The 17,438-nt window shown below is 41.7% G+C and overlaps 1 protein-coding gene across 7 annotated transcripts in view; it reads left to right on the top strand.

The window, feature by feature from the left end:
- The window catches only part of LOC126365733 (multiple PDZ domain protein), a 2,074,088-nt gene that overhangs the window by 917,118 nt on the left and 1,139,532 nt on the right, over nucleotides 1-17,438 (top strand). For all 7 annotated transcript variants that reach the window (XM_050008182.1, XM_050008180.1, XM_050008184.1 and 4 more), the window contains one exon: nucleotides 6,475-6,649. In XM_050008182.1, coding sequence (XP_049864139.1) covers nucleotides 6,475-6,649 — 175 coding nt within the window. The remainder of the gene's footprint in view (nucleotides 1-6,474; nucleotides 6,650-17,438) is intronic.

The raw sequence follows: 17,438 nt of genomic DNA, 5'->3' as shown, positions 1-17,438 counted from the left end.
CAACTAACACACATCTGTGGCCGTTCTACCTGTTGCAGAGAATGGCAACTCAGATCATTTACATACTTGATGATGGCGTGTCGTGAACAAAGTTACATTAACACTTGACCATGTCTCCTGGGTGTTTCAGCCCACTCCCCTCCCCTTCCCCCTCCCTCCAGACGGTGTTCTTTTAATCTTCTCAGACTTCCTTCCACATGGCCGCACTGAAATTCTGCAATGCTTTGATGAGAGTGATACTCAGAGAAACAGCGGAATTTAGATGCAGCAATCTGGATGGAAACCCAAGAAGATTTCATCAGCAGTAGAGGCTGGGAAAGTCTACATTCACGTAGTGTACATGAACATGCAAGTACGACAGTCTTAAAAAATTCACTCGTGAAATGTGCTGCATGTTATATTAAATGCAGATCTAGATATGATAATTGCTGATTGCAACAATTAATTGTATGTTGCCATTGAACACTTATTCAGATTTCCACCAGTACAATACTAGAAATAAAGAAAGATTTTACATTGGCAGCCAAAGAACAGCACTTTACGAAAATGGGCCTCAGTATGCAGGTATAAAATTAGCTAATGCACTGCCTAGTGCAGTCATGGCTCTTCCTACAGTTAAACTGAAACATCAGCTTAAGAAATTTTTAGTAATACACCCTTTCTACACATTGGAAGAGTACCATACTTACATTAAGAACAACAAATGCTTTGTGAAATTATGTGAATAGAAATCAGTAAACAACTTATTGTAATTTTGTTGTAAATTAATGATGTATTCAGAAGAATGCATCTTGTGTATTGTACAAATAACTTGAATTATTTCTGTTTTTTGTACATGTGCAGTGTACCATTCAATGATGAATTGAGTTATTATTGTTATTATTATTATTATTATTATTATTATTATTATTATTATTATTACAATCTTTCAGAGCCAGTGGCTTCTCCTTCTGACAGAAGAGTTTAAGGAGAAGGAAGAGGGGTGAAGGAAAAGGACTAGAGAGGTTTAGGGAAAGGGGTACAGTTTAGAAAAGGCATCCAGAACCCCAGGTCAGGGGAGACTTACCAGACAGGATGAGAAGGAAAGACTGATTGTTGGGGGCTACACCAGATGAGATTTGAAAACCTGAGAGCTTAATGGTTGAAGATAAGGTAATATGCAAGGCAGAGATTATTACTAAAACATGGCCCACAAGTTAATAAGAGTGAAAAGCTAAGTGTGTTAAATGAAACAGAGGTGGGAGGGGTTGGGGGAGGCCTTAAAAAAAAAAAAAGTCAGAAAATGAAAGGTGTAGAAAAGTTAGATCGAGTTAAAAAAGGAATAGTTACTGTGAAGAAATGCTGAGCCAGAAGAAGTTAGTGTAAATTAAGGCCAAGTGGCTGGCGAGAACCAAGGACATGTAGTGCTCGTTACCACCTGTGGAGTTCTGAGAAAGTTGTGTCTGGGGGAAGAATTCAGATGACGCATGTGATGAAATAATCACTGAGGTCATGATTGTCTTGTTGTACAGCATGCTCTGCAACAGGATGTTGTGTGTTACCTGTCTACACCCTTTGCCTATGCTTATTCATCCTGAATGATAACTGGGTGGCAGTTATGCTGATGTAAAAAGCTGAACTGTGTTTACATAACAGCTGGTATGTGACATGTGTCATGTCACAATTGGCTCTCCGTTTCATTTTGTATGTTTTGCCAGTTACAGGGCTGTAATAGGTGGTAGTAGGAGGGTGTATAGGGCAAGTCTTGCATTGGGGATGATCACAGGGGTAGGAGCCTTAGGGTTGGGAGATGGGTGCAGAAGGATTATAGGATCTGACAAAAATATTGTGGAGATTGGGAGGGCAACAAAAAGCTGTTCTAGGTGTGGTGTGAAAAATCTCAGACAGAATGGATCTCATTTCAGGACATGATTTTAGGATGTCATGGCCTTGTCGAAACTGCTGAGCAATACATTTTAATATCAGCATAATACTTAGTGACCAGTGGTGTGCTCCGAAGTTGTTTTTTGGAGGGTTCAACAGTACCAGAATTGGATGTGGTGGACCAGGAAATCTTCTTGAGCTATGCTGCTGGGATAATTACATCCAGTGAAGTCTAAGGTGAGAATGGTGGAGTATTGCTGTAAAGAGTCTGCATCTGAACAAATATGTTTGCCTCAAGTGCCAAGGCTATATGGAAGGGAATGTTTCACATGGAAAGGATGGCAACTGCCAAAATGTAAACACTGTTGTTTGTTAGCAGGTTTGATGTGGACAGATCCCTCCAAAAAACAACTTCAGAGCACACCACTTGTCACCCATTATTATCCAGGTCTTGAATGTATTAATCAGTTACTTCAACAAGGCCATGACTTTCTAAATTCATGCCATAAAAGGGGATAAATTTTGTCTGACATCTTGCCCACCACACCTAGAACAACTTTCTGACGCTCTTCCAATCTCCGCAGTATACTTGCCAGACTCTATGCTCCTTCTGCACCCTTTTCTCTACACTATGGCTCCTTCCCCTGTGGCCATCCCCACTGCAAGACTTGCCCTATGCACTCTCTTCTCACCATCTATTCCAGCCCTGTAACTGGCAAAACATACACTATGAAAGGGAGAGCCAGCTGTGAAACAACACATCATATACCAGCTGTATTCCTGGCTGGCTTGGGGATTTTTCTCTGCCTGGGGACAGGGTGTATGTGTTGTCCTCATCATTTCATCACCATCATCATCATTCATGACAGTGGATAGAAAGAACCATGTAAAAAAAAATGGACTGTTTAAAAATTGGGGCTTTTTACAGGTGCTGATGACCACACAGTTCAGCACCCCACAAACCAAACATCATCATATGCAAGCTGTTATGTAAACACTGTTTGACATTTCATTGGCATGACTACCACCCAGTTACCAGTCTGGATGACTAGGCATAGGCAGAGGGTGTGTGCATGCAACACACAATATCCTGTTGCAGAGCTTGTTGTACAAAAAGACAGTCATGATCTCGGTGCCTATTTCACTACATACACAATCAGGATTCTTCCCCCTTGACACCAGTTTCTCAGAACTCTGCAAGTGGGAACTAGCACTACAACATGTTCTTGGTTCTCACCACCCAACTGGTCTTAATGTATGTTAATTCCTTCTGTTCAGCATTTCAGTAACTAGTCCTTTCTTCACTCCATTTTAGTTTTCTACATGTTTCATTTTCTGAGCTGTCTATTTTTCACAGTCCCCCCTCCAACCTCTGTTACATACAATGCACTTAGCTTTTCACTCTTATTAACTTGTACACAATGTTTTAGTTGTAATCTCTGTCTTCCCTATTTACCGTGTCTTCCACCTTTAAGCTTTCAGGTTTTCAAATCTTGTCTTGTATAGTCCCCAACAATCAGTGTTTCCCTTCTCATCCTGTCCAATGAGTCCCCCCTTACCTGGGGTTTTGGGTGGCTTTTCTGAACTGTACCCCTTTCCGTAAACCTCTCCAGTGACTTTGACAAAAGGCGGATTATTATTCTTGGCACCTAGGAACAAGAGTCTTAAAAATGACAAAGCTGTTGGTGTGCTACTGTAGTGAGCACCTGTGGAAAGTGGCTGAAGGAGGGTAAAAGACAAGCATATGACAAAATACTGGCTGCTTATATTTCATGACAGAATATGAAGTACAGAGGCTTGCTTGCTCTGTAAAACTGGATTGCAGGCAATTTACAGCCAATCTGATGGCATAGTACAATGCTGGTGCAGGTACAAGTGTTCTGGAGCACACCATTCAGCGCATGTTGTTCAAAATGGATGGCCTGCAGTAGATAACCCCTACTACTCATGCAGTCCAAGCTGGCACACTGCGGCATGGGGGTAGATGGGGCTCATGGACGTGACCATAAATCGGAAATGCCTTTACAATCCCCTCCAGTCAACCATTACACCAACTGCCATCTGGGATTGCATGAATAATCTATGTCCCATGTTTTCTTCTTATGCCAATGCAGTAAGGACGAGAATGTTTGACATGGAAAGAATAGCAACTATCAGAATGTGTAGTGTGGTTTATTAGTAGGTTTAATGTGGACAGAAGTGTGTAGCTGGCCTTCGGTGGGGGTGAGAACAATATCAAGGGAAGTGGCACAGGACTCAGTATAGGACCATATAAAATTTAATTGGGAGAAGGTATTCAGAGATTCCAGGCATTTCAACAGGTCTATGTCACCATGAGTCCATATAGAAAAGAAGTCATAAATGTATCTGAATCTAAACAGAGGCTGAAGGCATATGGATCCCAGAAAAGCCCCATCCAAGCAACCCCTGAAAAGTTTGGCACAGGAAGGAGCCATCCTGGTTCCCATGACTGTACCTCTGATCTGTTTGTGTATCTGCCCCTTAAAGCTGAATTACTTGTTGGTAAGTGTAAAGTTGATTAAGGTGCACAGGGTGGATGTCATAGGTTTGGAATCAGCTGGGCACTAACTGAGGAAATGTTCAGCAGACTGTGTACATGGGGGATGATGGTATAAAGGGAGGTGGCATCAGTAGTGAGGAGCAACATGTGTTATGGGAGTGGGACAGGTGCGGATTTTAGACGATCCAAGAAATGGTTGGTATCTTTGATGTAGGTGCCAAGTCTCTTTACTATGGGTTGCAGGTGCTATCAACAATTACTTCACATTTGAGGGGCAGACATACAAACAGAGTAGAGGTCCGGCCATAGAAACCAGGATTGCTCCTTCTTATGCCAACCTTGTCATGGGTCACTTGGAGGGGACTTTTCTTAGATCCGTAAGTCTTCAGCCCATGGATTGGTTTAGATACATCTTTACCATACAGACTCAGAGTGAGGCTGACCTGTTAAAATTCCTGGAATCTCTGAATACCTTTTCACAATTAAATTTCACATGGTCCTATTCCGAATCCCATGCCACGTTCCTTGATGTTGATCTTGTCTTCACTGAAGGCCAGCTACATACATCTGTCCATGATAAATCTACTAACAAACATCACTACTTACAGTTTGACAGTTGCCATCTTTTCCATGTCAAACATTCCTTCCCATACTGCCTTGGTGTTTGAGGCAAACATACTTGTTTGGATTCACAGCATTACACTACCATTCTCACCTCAGTCTTCACTGGATGTAATTACCTCACCAGTCTATTTCAAAAGCATAACTCTCAGACCATCACATCCAATCCTGGTACTGCTGCTCCCTCCAAAAAAGAATTTTGGATCACACCATTGGTCACTCAGTATTATCCTGGTCTGGAGTGTATTAATCAGCTACTTCAACAAGGCCATGATTCCTAAAATCATGCCCTGAAATGAGATCCATTCTGTCTGAGATTTTTCCCACCACACGTAGAATAGCATTTTGTTGCCCTCCCAATCTCTGCAATATTCTTGTCAGACCCAATGTTCCTTGTGCACCCACCTCCCTAACCTGTGGCTCCTACCCCTGTGACCGTCTCCGCTGCAAGACTTGCCCTGTGCACCCTCGTACCACCAGCTATACCAGCCCTATAACTGGCAAAACATATACTTCGAAAGGGAGAGTCACCTGTGTCACATACCAACTGTTGTGCTAAAACAATTCAGCCTTTACATTGGCATGACTAGCACCCACTTACCAGACAGGATGAATAGAAGTAGGCAAATGGTCTATAGGCTATACACAATATCCTGTTGCAGAGCATGCTGTACAACAAGACAGTCATTACCTTGGTGCCTGTTTCACCACATGTGCCATCTGAATTCTTTCCCCAGACACCAGTTTCTCAGAAACCCGCAGGTGAGAACTAGCGCTACAACATGTCCTTGGTACTCGTCATACACTTGACCTTAATTTATGTTAATTTCTTCCATCCCAGCATTTCTTCACAGTGACTACTCTTTTCTTCATTCTGGTTTGGTTTTCTACATTTTTCATTGTCTTACCCATCTATTTTTCACCGCCCCCTCCCACCTCTTTTAAGAACAATGCACTTAGCTTTTCACTCTTATTAACTCAAGCACGATGTACAAGCAGTTAATCTTTGCCTTGGATATTACCTTGTCATCCACCTTTAAGCTCTCAGGCTTTCAAATCTTATCCAATGCAGTCCGCAACAATAAGTCTTTCCTTCTCATCCTATCCGCTAAGTCTTCCCTGGCCTGCAGTTCTGGGTAACTTTTCCAAAAAGTACCCCTCCAGTCCTTTTCCTTCACACCTATTCCTTCACCTTCAACCTTCGCTAGGTCTGAAAGCTTACCAAATTATAATGATCTTTTATGTGTGTGTTCTGCTGCTGTTTGGTGAGTAGATTTCTTTATCTACCCAATATAATTGTTGATTCAGTACACACTTTGTTGTGTTAGGTCATACGTTTCACTCAAGCATGTCTCACCATGTTGATTTCAGTGCTTGTTAAGTAAGTGTAGTCTTCCTGCCTTGATCTATTGTTGGGAATATTTTAGAATTTGTAGAGAAAACAATTTGACACAGAAATACCATTTCAGTTGATGGTTCCTGTAGCTACAGAGAGACTGATTACATCCCAGAGTGCATCTGGTGATCTTACAGATGAAGAACTTGATGATGAAGAAGCTGTGGCTGGCTGGGGGTCTGATGTTCTGCAGCTACCATCATCTCTTGAGCTCGATATTCGCATTCACAAAGGAGCAGATTCACTTGGTGAGTGTATTGTGAAAATAAGTGATTAACACTCCATATTTTCTAGGCTGAAAGTCGGACAGTTTTATCACAATGTGCAAAATTTTCCAGATGTTAAAATAAGAAGAGCAAAAAATGAAAATAGAAAAACAAGGAATAAGCAATGGGTCACATTATGTACTTGTAAAAGTAATGGGTTCTTATAAAAATATTAAATTTTCTTTCAAGTTATAGGAAATGGCACAGTTTGTAACATGATGTGCCTCAGGACTGCAGAAATCTCTTTCAATTCCATAGATTTCATCAAATAAACCAGTAGAGAAATTAAATAAGCTTTCAATGTATGGTTCTTGAAAAGGCTATTATAAATAAAATCATACCAAAACAAGTAAGATATTATAAAAATTCCTTTTCTGCAGAAGAACTATTTTTTATTATATTAATACACTTCTGGTGAAGCAACTGCAGTATTAGGTCATTGTACTAAATTATGTTTACTGTTAACACAGTCTAATAAATTCAAGAATTAACTTTGCTCACTTTGTTTTATTTGCTGCTTAACACTATATGTCTATAATGACCATGATCTGACATTTCTTGTATTTATCTTGTCACATGTTTTACACTAAACAGTGGAAAGTCCAGGTTGGAATATCAACAATTGTGGGAAATATGGATTGCTGCTCACTGTAAATATGACATGTTGAGTTGCAGACAGGAACAACAAAAGATTGTTACACATTAAGCTTTTGGCCTGAGCCTTCATCAGAAAAGAAAAACACACACCCATTCACACATGCAAGCACACCTCCCTACACACATATGACAGCTACCTCTGGCTGTTCAGGCCAGGCTGAAACTGAAGCCCATTGAATGGGAGCAACAATCCGCAGAGGAGTGGGGAAGGGGAAGGGATAGCAGGGGACAGATGGGATAAAGGAAACAGTGCTACCTTGTGTAGTGTGCAGGGTCTAGAGGTGGCAGAGAAGACTATCTGATGCAGCATTGGCTGGTTATGGTGGAGGGAGGGAATGGGGGAGAAAGTGAACAGAAAGAAGAGCAGCAGAGAAGGGGGGAAGTCGGTGAGTACATTGGCAGAAGCAGTACACAATGAGGGAGAGGGTATAGGAGTTGGGAAGAGATGATAGGGCTCAGGGACCAAAAACTGTTGGGTGGAGTGTGTGGGGTCAGTAGGTTACCCTTGGTAAAGGCTGGAATGATGTCAGGTGTGGATAATGTGTTGTAAGGATAATTCCCATCTGTGTAGTTCAGAAAAGCTGGTGGTGGAGGGGAGTATCCAGATGGCCCGGGTTGTGAAGTCACCCATGAAATGAAGCAAGTTATGCTCAGCTGCAAGCTGTGAAACAGCATGGTGCATTTGCTTTTGGTCTTTGTTTGGTGGTGGCCATTCATCCCATTGATTGTCTGGCTGGAAGTCTTAAAAGTATAAAAATCTGACCAACAATTGCAGCAGAACTGGTACATAACATGGCTGCTTTTAGATGTGGAGTGGCATCTGATGTGTTATGATAATCCTGTGATATGACTGCAATAGGAATTGCTGGGTGGGTGGACTGGACAGGTTTTGCTCCTGGGTCTTCCACGGAGATATGATTCCTGTGGCAAAGGGTTGGGATTAGGAGTGGCATAGTTATGGACTAGGATGTTATGGAGGTTGGATAGGTGCTGGAACACCACTTTAGGAAAGTTGGAAAGAATATTGGATAGAATTTCCCTCATAGCAGGCCATGATGATAGATAATTGAAGCCCTGCCGAAGGCTGTAGTTCACTTGTTTCAGTTCAGGATGGTACTTGGTGATGATGGACCTCTCCTTTGTAGTTGGTTCTTGGGGGGTTGGTGTGAGGATTTAGGGTGTGTGTGTGTGTGGGGGGGGGGGGGGGGGGGATATGCCATGGGAAAATTATTTGTTGGCAAGGTCTCAGGGACAGTGCTTGTCTGTGAAGGCCTTTGTGAGACCTTCGGCATATGTGGAAGGGGTGGCAAGTATCGAACTGCACGTGTTGTTGGTGGGTGGAAACTTTATGTAGATGGAGGTGTGGGTGGAACCATCAGAGAGGAAGACTTTAAAGTCCAGAAAGGTGGCACACTGGGGCGAGAAGGACCAAGTGAAGTGGGTAGGGGGGGGGGGGGGGAGGAGGGTCTTGGGTTATGAAGAAATGAGTGTAGGTTGTCCTGCCCCTGAGTTCAGAGCATGTAGATATCATCAATGAACTTCAACTAGATCATGTGTTTGGGGCCTGGGGAGGCTAGGAAGGTTTCCTCTAGATTGCTCATAAACATTTTGGCACAGAATGGTGCCATGGATTTGTTGTATACCTTCCATTCAAAGAAGAAGTAGTTGTGTGTTAGAATATAGTTAGCAAGATGTATGAGGAATGAGGAAGTGGGTTTGGTGTCTGAAGGACATTGGAAGAGGTAGTGTTCAATAGTGGCAAAGCCATGGGCATGAAGAATGTTATCTCCCATCCACTTTATTTGGTCATTCTCAGCTGGTGTGCCACCTTCCTAGACCTAGACGTCCTCTTCTCTGAGGGGTGCATCCACACCTCTATCCACATTAGACCCACCAGGCATCAACAGCATCTGCATTTTGACAGTTGCCACCACCTTCACATAAACTAAAGATTGTGCAAAGACCTTCACAGACATCCACTTTGCCTCAGACCTAGTCCACAAACAGATTTCCCATGACATACCTGCACACACCACAAATCCTGCCACCACCTCCAGGAAACAGCTACAAGGGAGTGGCGCTCTGATCACACAGTACTATCCTGAACTAGAACAACTGAACCACATACTTCATCAAGGCTTTTATTATATACCATATTCCCTGATAAGATGGATATCCTAGCCAAGACCCTTCCCACCTTTCCTAAAGTGGTGTTCTATCACCCACCCAACCTCCACAACGTCCTAGTCCATTCCTGTGTCACTCCCACTCCCAACCCCTTACCACACGTATCATATCCCCGTGGAAGACACAGGTGCAAGACCTACCAAATCCACCCACCCAGCACTTCATATTCCAGTCCTATAACAGGGTTATCATACACCATCAGAGGCCGGGCCACCTGTGAAAGCAGCCATGTCGTGTACCAGCTCTGCTGTGATCACTGTTCAGCTTTTTATATTGGTATGACTATCAACCAGCTATCAAACAGGATGAATGGCCAGTGCCAAACTGTGGCAAGAGCAAAGGGGACCACCCTGTTCCACAGTGTGCAGCTGAACATAACCTGCTTTATTTCAACGGCTGGTTGACAACCGAGGCCATCTGGGTACTTCCCTCCAACACTAGCTTTTCTGAACTGTGCAGATGGGAGTTATCATTACAACACATTGTCTCTTCCCAAAATCATCCTGGCATCAATCTATGGTAATGTACTGACACCACACCCCCACCCAACAGTGCCAATGCACCCACTGATCTTTCCCTCTCCTCTCCTCTCCTCCTTTCCTTTCCCTCTCCTCCCCCCTCCCTCCTCCTCTCCACCACAGCCTCCTGATACTGCACCAGTTAGCCTGTTTGCCACCTCTAGCTCCTGCACATTCCACCAGACAGCACTGTTTCCTCTTCCCCTGTCTGTAGCCTGCTATGCTTCCCCATTCCCTGCACCACTACAGACAGTTGCTCTTGTTTGATGCATTTCAGGTTTCAATCTAGTCTGAGCCGCCAGAGATGGTGGTCTTGTGTGTCTAAGGTGTGCTTGCTTGTGTGAATGCACGTGTATTTTTCTTTTCTGATGATGAAGGCTTTGGCCAAAAGCTTAATGTGTGACGGTCTTTTTGTTGCACCTGTCTGCAGTTTGAAATGTGATCTTTAAGGTGAGTAACAATCTATCCTTTCCATAATTGTTGTTATGTTATACTTTGTCATTTATCAGAATAACATGAGGCATATACTACAAGTGCTGGAATCTCGTGGTTCCTGTGTGCGCTATCTTACTTTTTCTCCAAACTATAGCCGTTTGTAAGTATAAAAATGTACTTAAATCAAATCATTATTACTGTAGAGATGTATAGTGTATGCAGATGATGAATGCACTTAAATGATGGTTGGTCCTGCAATTATTTAAAAGTATTTTTTAATAAAAACTATTCTTCATCTCTTATAAAGTTGAAGCCTGTTTGAGCCTTAATGTGACATGTTTCACATTAAACATTTGAAGTCAGCTGAGCGCACGCACACACACACACACACACACACACACACACACACACACACACACACACACAGAGAGAGAGAGAGAGAGAGAGAGAGAGAGAGAGAGAGAGAGAGAGAGAGAGAGAGAGTGTTTGATTTAGCCACTTTGCAACCATCTCATTGTTTTCCAGGGATTTCTCGCTGTTACCTACCTCAACATTCATTCCTGGAACCCTTCTCAATGGCACCAACTACTTGATGGCTAAAGTAGTAGACAGACAGAACTTCAAACCCCACCACAATTTGTCCATTTGCCTTGCACATAAACATTGCTCAACTGTCATGATGGATGCAACTTACTACAGAGTAAAATGTCTCTGCAACTGTCACATACCTCCACCTCCACCTTCAGCTTTGCAGTACTGACCTCATTCCATGACCCCCAATACCTGTTTAAATCCTAAGGCCAGTCCTGAAAACTTCTAGACAAATCCATGCCCATGTTCTTTTAATATGTGCTTTTCTTTACAACTTCTAAAGCTTAAGTTGTAAGTTATCACTGAAAGGATTTCCACCTGCATCAACCACTCTCTTCAGCGCGTTGCCCTCAGTGTCTTAAAGATAACAGCTATTTTCTCGATCAGATGTGCACTAACCCTTATCCAATGAGCCTATTTACTTGTCATTAGTTATGCCACCTCTTTAGGCATTATTGTCCCCTATGTCAGTGGCCTTATGGATATCAAACACTGCCTGTGCAACATCCTACTCACTAAAAGAGTACTGACTTATTCCTTTCACATACGATCAGTTACACTCTGAAAGGCATACCTGCAAATAAGCTTGTGATGCATATACAGTATGGACACTCATGTTACATCCTCATTTGTCAATGTATTCATAGAGCATCTAGAGGAACCCTTTGTAGACATACTAATTTGACTGGACCTTTTTAATCTGGTCACTTGGCTACAATAGGCTGTTCTTGTACCTTCATAACCTCAGTATCTTCTTGCCATTGCATTTCAGTTGGTCCTCTTTATCTCAATAAACTCTCTTCCCAGACTTTCAACAGCTATCTTTTTGATGGCCCCCATAAGAACCTCTGTCAATTTCAAGCCAAGGCAGACAGTAACAACAATTTCCCTTCAGTAATTGCCACACCAAGAAGTCTCTTCTCTACAATTTTGTCTTTTACAGAACACTGTAAACAGTGGCATGCAGTTGCTTCGTCATTGTACCAAAGGTGCTGGCAAAGGCTTCACTGAAATCTAGTACACTCTACATCCAATGACTTATTCCCTGAAACTTGATGCAAACAGAGATCACTTGACCCTTATCCTTTCATGCATATGATTCCACACACACTTACAAACCAGCCACAAGGGAGCATCCTTTGGATTATAAAGTACCACTCTGGATTAAAACTACTGAACATCATCCACATCATTAGAAAGCATCGCTCTTGTGAAACACAACTCGCCCTTTTTTCACATGATATCTTTGTAAACCATGGATGAAGGGTATCAGACGGATGCCATATTCCTTGACTTCCAGAAAGTGTTTGACACGGTGCTCCACTGTAGACTCCTAAGTAAGGTATGAGCATATGGGATTGGTTCCCAAATATGTGAGTGGCTCAAAGACTTCTTAAGTAATAGAACCCAGTATGTTGTCCTCGATGCTGAGTGTTCATCGGAGGTGAGGGTATCAACTGGAGTGCCCCAGGGAAGTATGGTAGATCTACTGTTGTTTTCTATCTACATAAATGATCTTTTGGATAGGGCGGGTAGCAATGTGCGGCTGTTTGCTGATGATGTTGTGGTGTACGGGAAGGTGTCATCATTGAGTGACTTTAGGAGGGTACAAGATGACTTGGACAGCATTTGTGATTGGTGTAAAGAATGGCAGCCAACTCTAAATATAGATAAATGTAAGTTAATGCAGATGAACAGGAAAAAGAATCCTGTAATGTTTGAATACTCCATTAGTAGTGAAGTGCTTGACACAGTCACATTGATTAAATATTTGGGCGTTACATTGCAGAGCGATATGAAGTGGGACAAGCATGTAATGGCAGTTGTGGGGAAGGCGGATAGTCGTCTTTGGTTGATTGGTAGAATTTTGGGAAGATGTGGTTCATCTGTAAAGGAGACCACTTATAAAACACTAATACGACCTATTCTTGAGTACTGCTCCAGCGTTTGGGATCCCTGTCAGGTCGGATTGAGGGAGGACATAGAAGCAATTCAGAGGCGGGCTGCTAGATTTGTTACTGGTAGGTTTGATCATCACGTGATTGTTATGGAAATGCTTCAGGAACTCGGGTGGGAATCTCTGGAGGAAAGGAGGCATTCTTTTCGTGAATTACTGCAGAGGAAATTTAGAGAACCAGCATTTGAGGCTGACTGCACTACAATTTTACTGCCACCAACTTATATTTTGCGGAAAGACCACAAAGATCAGATAAGAGAGATTAGGGCTCGTACAGAGGCATATATGCAGTCATTTTTCCCTCGTTCTGTTTGGGAGTGGAACAGGGAGAGAAGATGCTAGTTGTGGCACGAGGTACTCTCTGCCATGCACCGTATGGTGGATTGTGGGGTATGTATGTAGATGTAGATGCTATGGTTCTGACTGTTTCATTTGGTCCTGAAATAAAGACTATATTTCCTGAAATTCTTTCTGCTCCTCACACAGTGATATTCTGCTGTTCATCTGACTTACTAAATATTCTGGCCCATCGTTAAGCTCTTCTGATACCAACAGCTTCCCATGTATCAATGCAAAAGGCCCAGCTTCGGAACTGTGAGAAGCTTGTCCTTCCAGTTGTAGAGCATACTGCTCAGAACAGCATGGTCAGTTTCATTGACTATTTCACAACCTATGTCATCTCATTTGTCACCCCTATTACCAGTCCCCAAAATTGCAACCATTTCCTCTTTCACTCCATAACTCCTCCTCAGTCTCTACTAGGCCCTGCTATTGATCTTGACACCTGTACTAATTCCTTTCTCATGTCATCAAATCATTTCATTCAAATGGCTGACACCACATGTCTTTGGGTGAATGGAATGTTGAAGTGTAAGATGTAGAAAGTAGCGGGGCCACTGCACATAAAAAAGGCTTCAGACAATCATCATGCAATCATGTAAGCAGTCGGCATATTGCCATATTTTTCACTGAGAAAATGTGCTGCTACCATAAAACTGACTCTTTCCATATGGTAATATGAGATTGCAATTATGTAATTAATATAATATGTAATAATTAAATCAATACTTATTAATTTAATATTATTATATTATAGTGTTAATTATTAATTAATGTATATTAATATAATATATAAATAATAAATAAACCAACTGTGATGATTGCCTACCCTATTTCAGATGAAATTAGAGCACCAAGTCTTTTCTGTGCGGCGATGGCTTGCAGGAAAGTTGGCCATAAAGCACATGTGAATGAAATCTGTAGCAGCTCATATCTGTGTCACTGTCTGCTCTTCACTCAATTTATGCAGAACAGTGCTATAGTACCCCACAGATGATGTGCACTGGCTTTGACCAATTAGTAGTTGACACATTTGGATGGGTCATGCTTGGTCTTCAGCCTTGAAATCCATATAAGTACTGTTTACATGGTGTAGGGAGCAAGTGGAGGTGTTAGTGGTGACACACCTGAAATGGTCAGAATGACTCATCATCTAAACTACACAAATGTGGTGCTTCTTACACACATCAACCACAACATTACATTTATTGAGTGAGCTATCATAAATTAAATCGTTACACTGTCCATTGTCCTGTATTTCTGTGCTTTCTACATGCTTTTCTGCACAGGTGTGGTGGGTTTGAGAACTAGGGTCAGTTCATCACTGCATCTAGTCCGTGATCCAGTGCTGAGCATCACGATTTGTAGCAGTTAAAACTATGTTTGAGCTAATATCTTGAACCATCCGAAACAGCTATTGGCCTTGCCCAATTCCCACACTGGTTAAAGCCAGTGTACATCATCTTTGGGGTACTCTGCAGAAACTGGGTGAAGAACAGAAGGTGACATGGATGTGAGCTGCCAGAGGTTTCATTCACATGTAACTCACAGGCAACTTGCCTGCAAGCCATCATCACAAGGGAAGCACATGGTGCTCCAATTTCATCTGGAATAGGGTCAGCAACCATCACAGCTGGTTTAGTTATTGGATGGTCCATATATCATAATTGCAGCCTCATATTGTCATATGGAATGAGTCAGTTTTACAGTAACAGCACATTTTCTCAATGGAACATGCAGCAATTTGGTGACCATTTAGATGATTGCATGAGTGTCTGAAGCCTTCTTTACATACTGTGACCTCACTCATTTTGGTGTCAATCATTTCATTATTGATCCAAAGATATGTGGCATCAGCCCTTTGAAAAAAAAGGTATGAGTTAGTACAGGTGCCAAGAAGAAGAACAGGGCATAGTGGAAACTGAGTAGGAGCTTTGCGCTGAAAGAGAAACAATATCTGTGGTTTCAGATGTCTGAGACAGCAGTCGTGTGTGTGTGTGTGTGTGTGTGTGTGTGTGTGTGTGTGTGTGTGTGTGTGTGTGTGTGTGTGTGTGTGTGTGTGTGATCTGATGGAGGCCTTACTAGCCAAAAGCTTTATTTGTGACAAATCTTTTTGTTGTGCCCATCTGTGACTCAGCATCTCCGCTGTATGGTAAGTAGCAACTTTCCTTTTCATAATATTGTTACAGTCCCATTATGGATTTTCCACTGTTTGATTTCATTTCTGTGATTGTAATTTTGGGAAATGGCATTACAAATGACAAACAAGATGGCATAGGTTGTGAAGCAGTCAGTGAAATTGACAGGGTCAAACTTCTATTGGCCACAGTTTAGAAGTTGGGTCTTTTGCATTAATATATGGGAACATGCTGGTATCAGAGGAGCATAAGAATGGACCAGAACATTTTGTAACAGAGTATCACTTAACGAGAAGCAGAAAGAATTACAGGATATGTATTCTTTATTTGAGGACTGAATGAAACACTCAAATCCCTAACAGTGCATGTTGTTCAGCAGTTCTAGTTAAGTTGTACTGTGCAATGCAGGGTATACTTCCCCATGGCTGGTAAGCAAGTGTATGTGGGATCAGAAGCATGAGAGGGCATGGTTCAGGTGATCTCTGTGCGAGACAGGTTTCAGGGGATTAGAGAATGGGTATAGTGGTATAGTGCATGCAAAAACTAAATTTTTTAGGTGACACTAAAGATTATTATATTACAGAGAACTGGTGGTTTTCAACTGACTACTGGAAGAATGTGGGAATTCTGTAATGAATAAAAATCTGTACTCCAGATCCTGAGAGCAAAGGGGGTGGGAGTGCAGTATGTGAAATTCAAGGAAGTTTGATATATAACGATCCTATTATTATGGTTATGTTCTTAGCTTTTGATCATCAGTGAAAAATGAGAAAACATGGGAATTTTGTGTAGCTGACCTGTCAAAAATAGTAGTGAAAGTGCATGGAGTGCCCCAGACCTCAGTTCTGGGTCTCCAACTTCTTGTTATTTTTGTTACTTATCTACTTCTTTGTACAGGGTACTGTAAGTTCACGCCTTCGCTGATGACACTATGTTACATAATGGTAATTCACTAAACAAACTTCAGTTGTCAGCGAATAAGGTTTTTAGAAATCTTGTGAACTGGTTTAAGGTAAATGATCTTTCTTTTATTTACTATAAAAAAAACTTTATTCAGTGTCACACAACCACTAAAGATGAAGAAATATGAGATAAACTGTGACCATCAGATAGTTAGGGTGGATACTTAAAAATACTTAGGTTTAGATATTGATAGCAAACTCCATTCAGATTGTGTTGCAACTTATCTTTACACTTTGTTTACTCTTACAGAAATATCAAAACCATTAAATCAGCTTATTATAATTATTTCCATGCCATTATGGCATACAGAATAATATTTTGGAGAAATGCATAGGAAAAGAGCCGTAAGAATCATGAGTGGAGTCCACCACAGAAACAAATGCATAAATCATTTTAAGGAAGTTGAAATTGTCACATTTACTGCACAGTAGCTATACATTCTCCCTGATGAATTTGATCAGGGAAAAAGGTTTCTTTGTATACCTAATAGTGTGTGTAAGATAATTGGATGGAGAATAAATACACTTGCCAAGCAGCAACAGAAGACACATACACAAAAGCTAAGGAAATGTGTGAGCTTTTGGAGCCAGTGGCTGCTTCTTCTGGCAGAAGTGTTGAAGGGCAGGGAGAGGGATGAAGGATAAGGATTGGTGAGGCTTAGGAAATGGAGTGAGTTGCAGGAAAGTTGCACAGAACCCCATGTCAGGGGAGACTTACTGGATGGGATGAGAAGGAAAGGCTGATCTTTGGCGACTGCACCACATGAGATTTGAAAACCTGAGCACTTGAAGCGGAAGATAGGTAACAAGCAAGACATAGATTATTGGCTAAACATAGTGCAAGAGTTAACAAGAGCAGAAAGCTAAGTGTATTATAAATGATAGACAGATTGAGGTGGGGAGTGAGGAAAAATAAAGCAGTCATAAAATAAATACTGTATTGAAAACTAAAAAGGAGCAAAGAAAGGAATAGTTACTGAAGATAAA

This window comes from Schistocerca gregaria, chromosome 4 (genome assembly GCF_023897955.1).
Source record: "Schistocerca gregaria isolate iqSchGreg1 chromosome 4, iqSchGreg1.2, whole genome shotgun sequence".
Lineage (NCBI taxonomy): Eukaryota > Metazoa > Arthropoda > Insecta > Orthoptera > Acrididae > Schistocerca > Schistocerca gregaria.
This window is presented reverse-complemented; position numbering and strand designations above follow the sequence as displayed.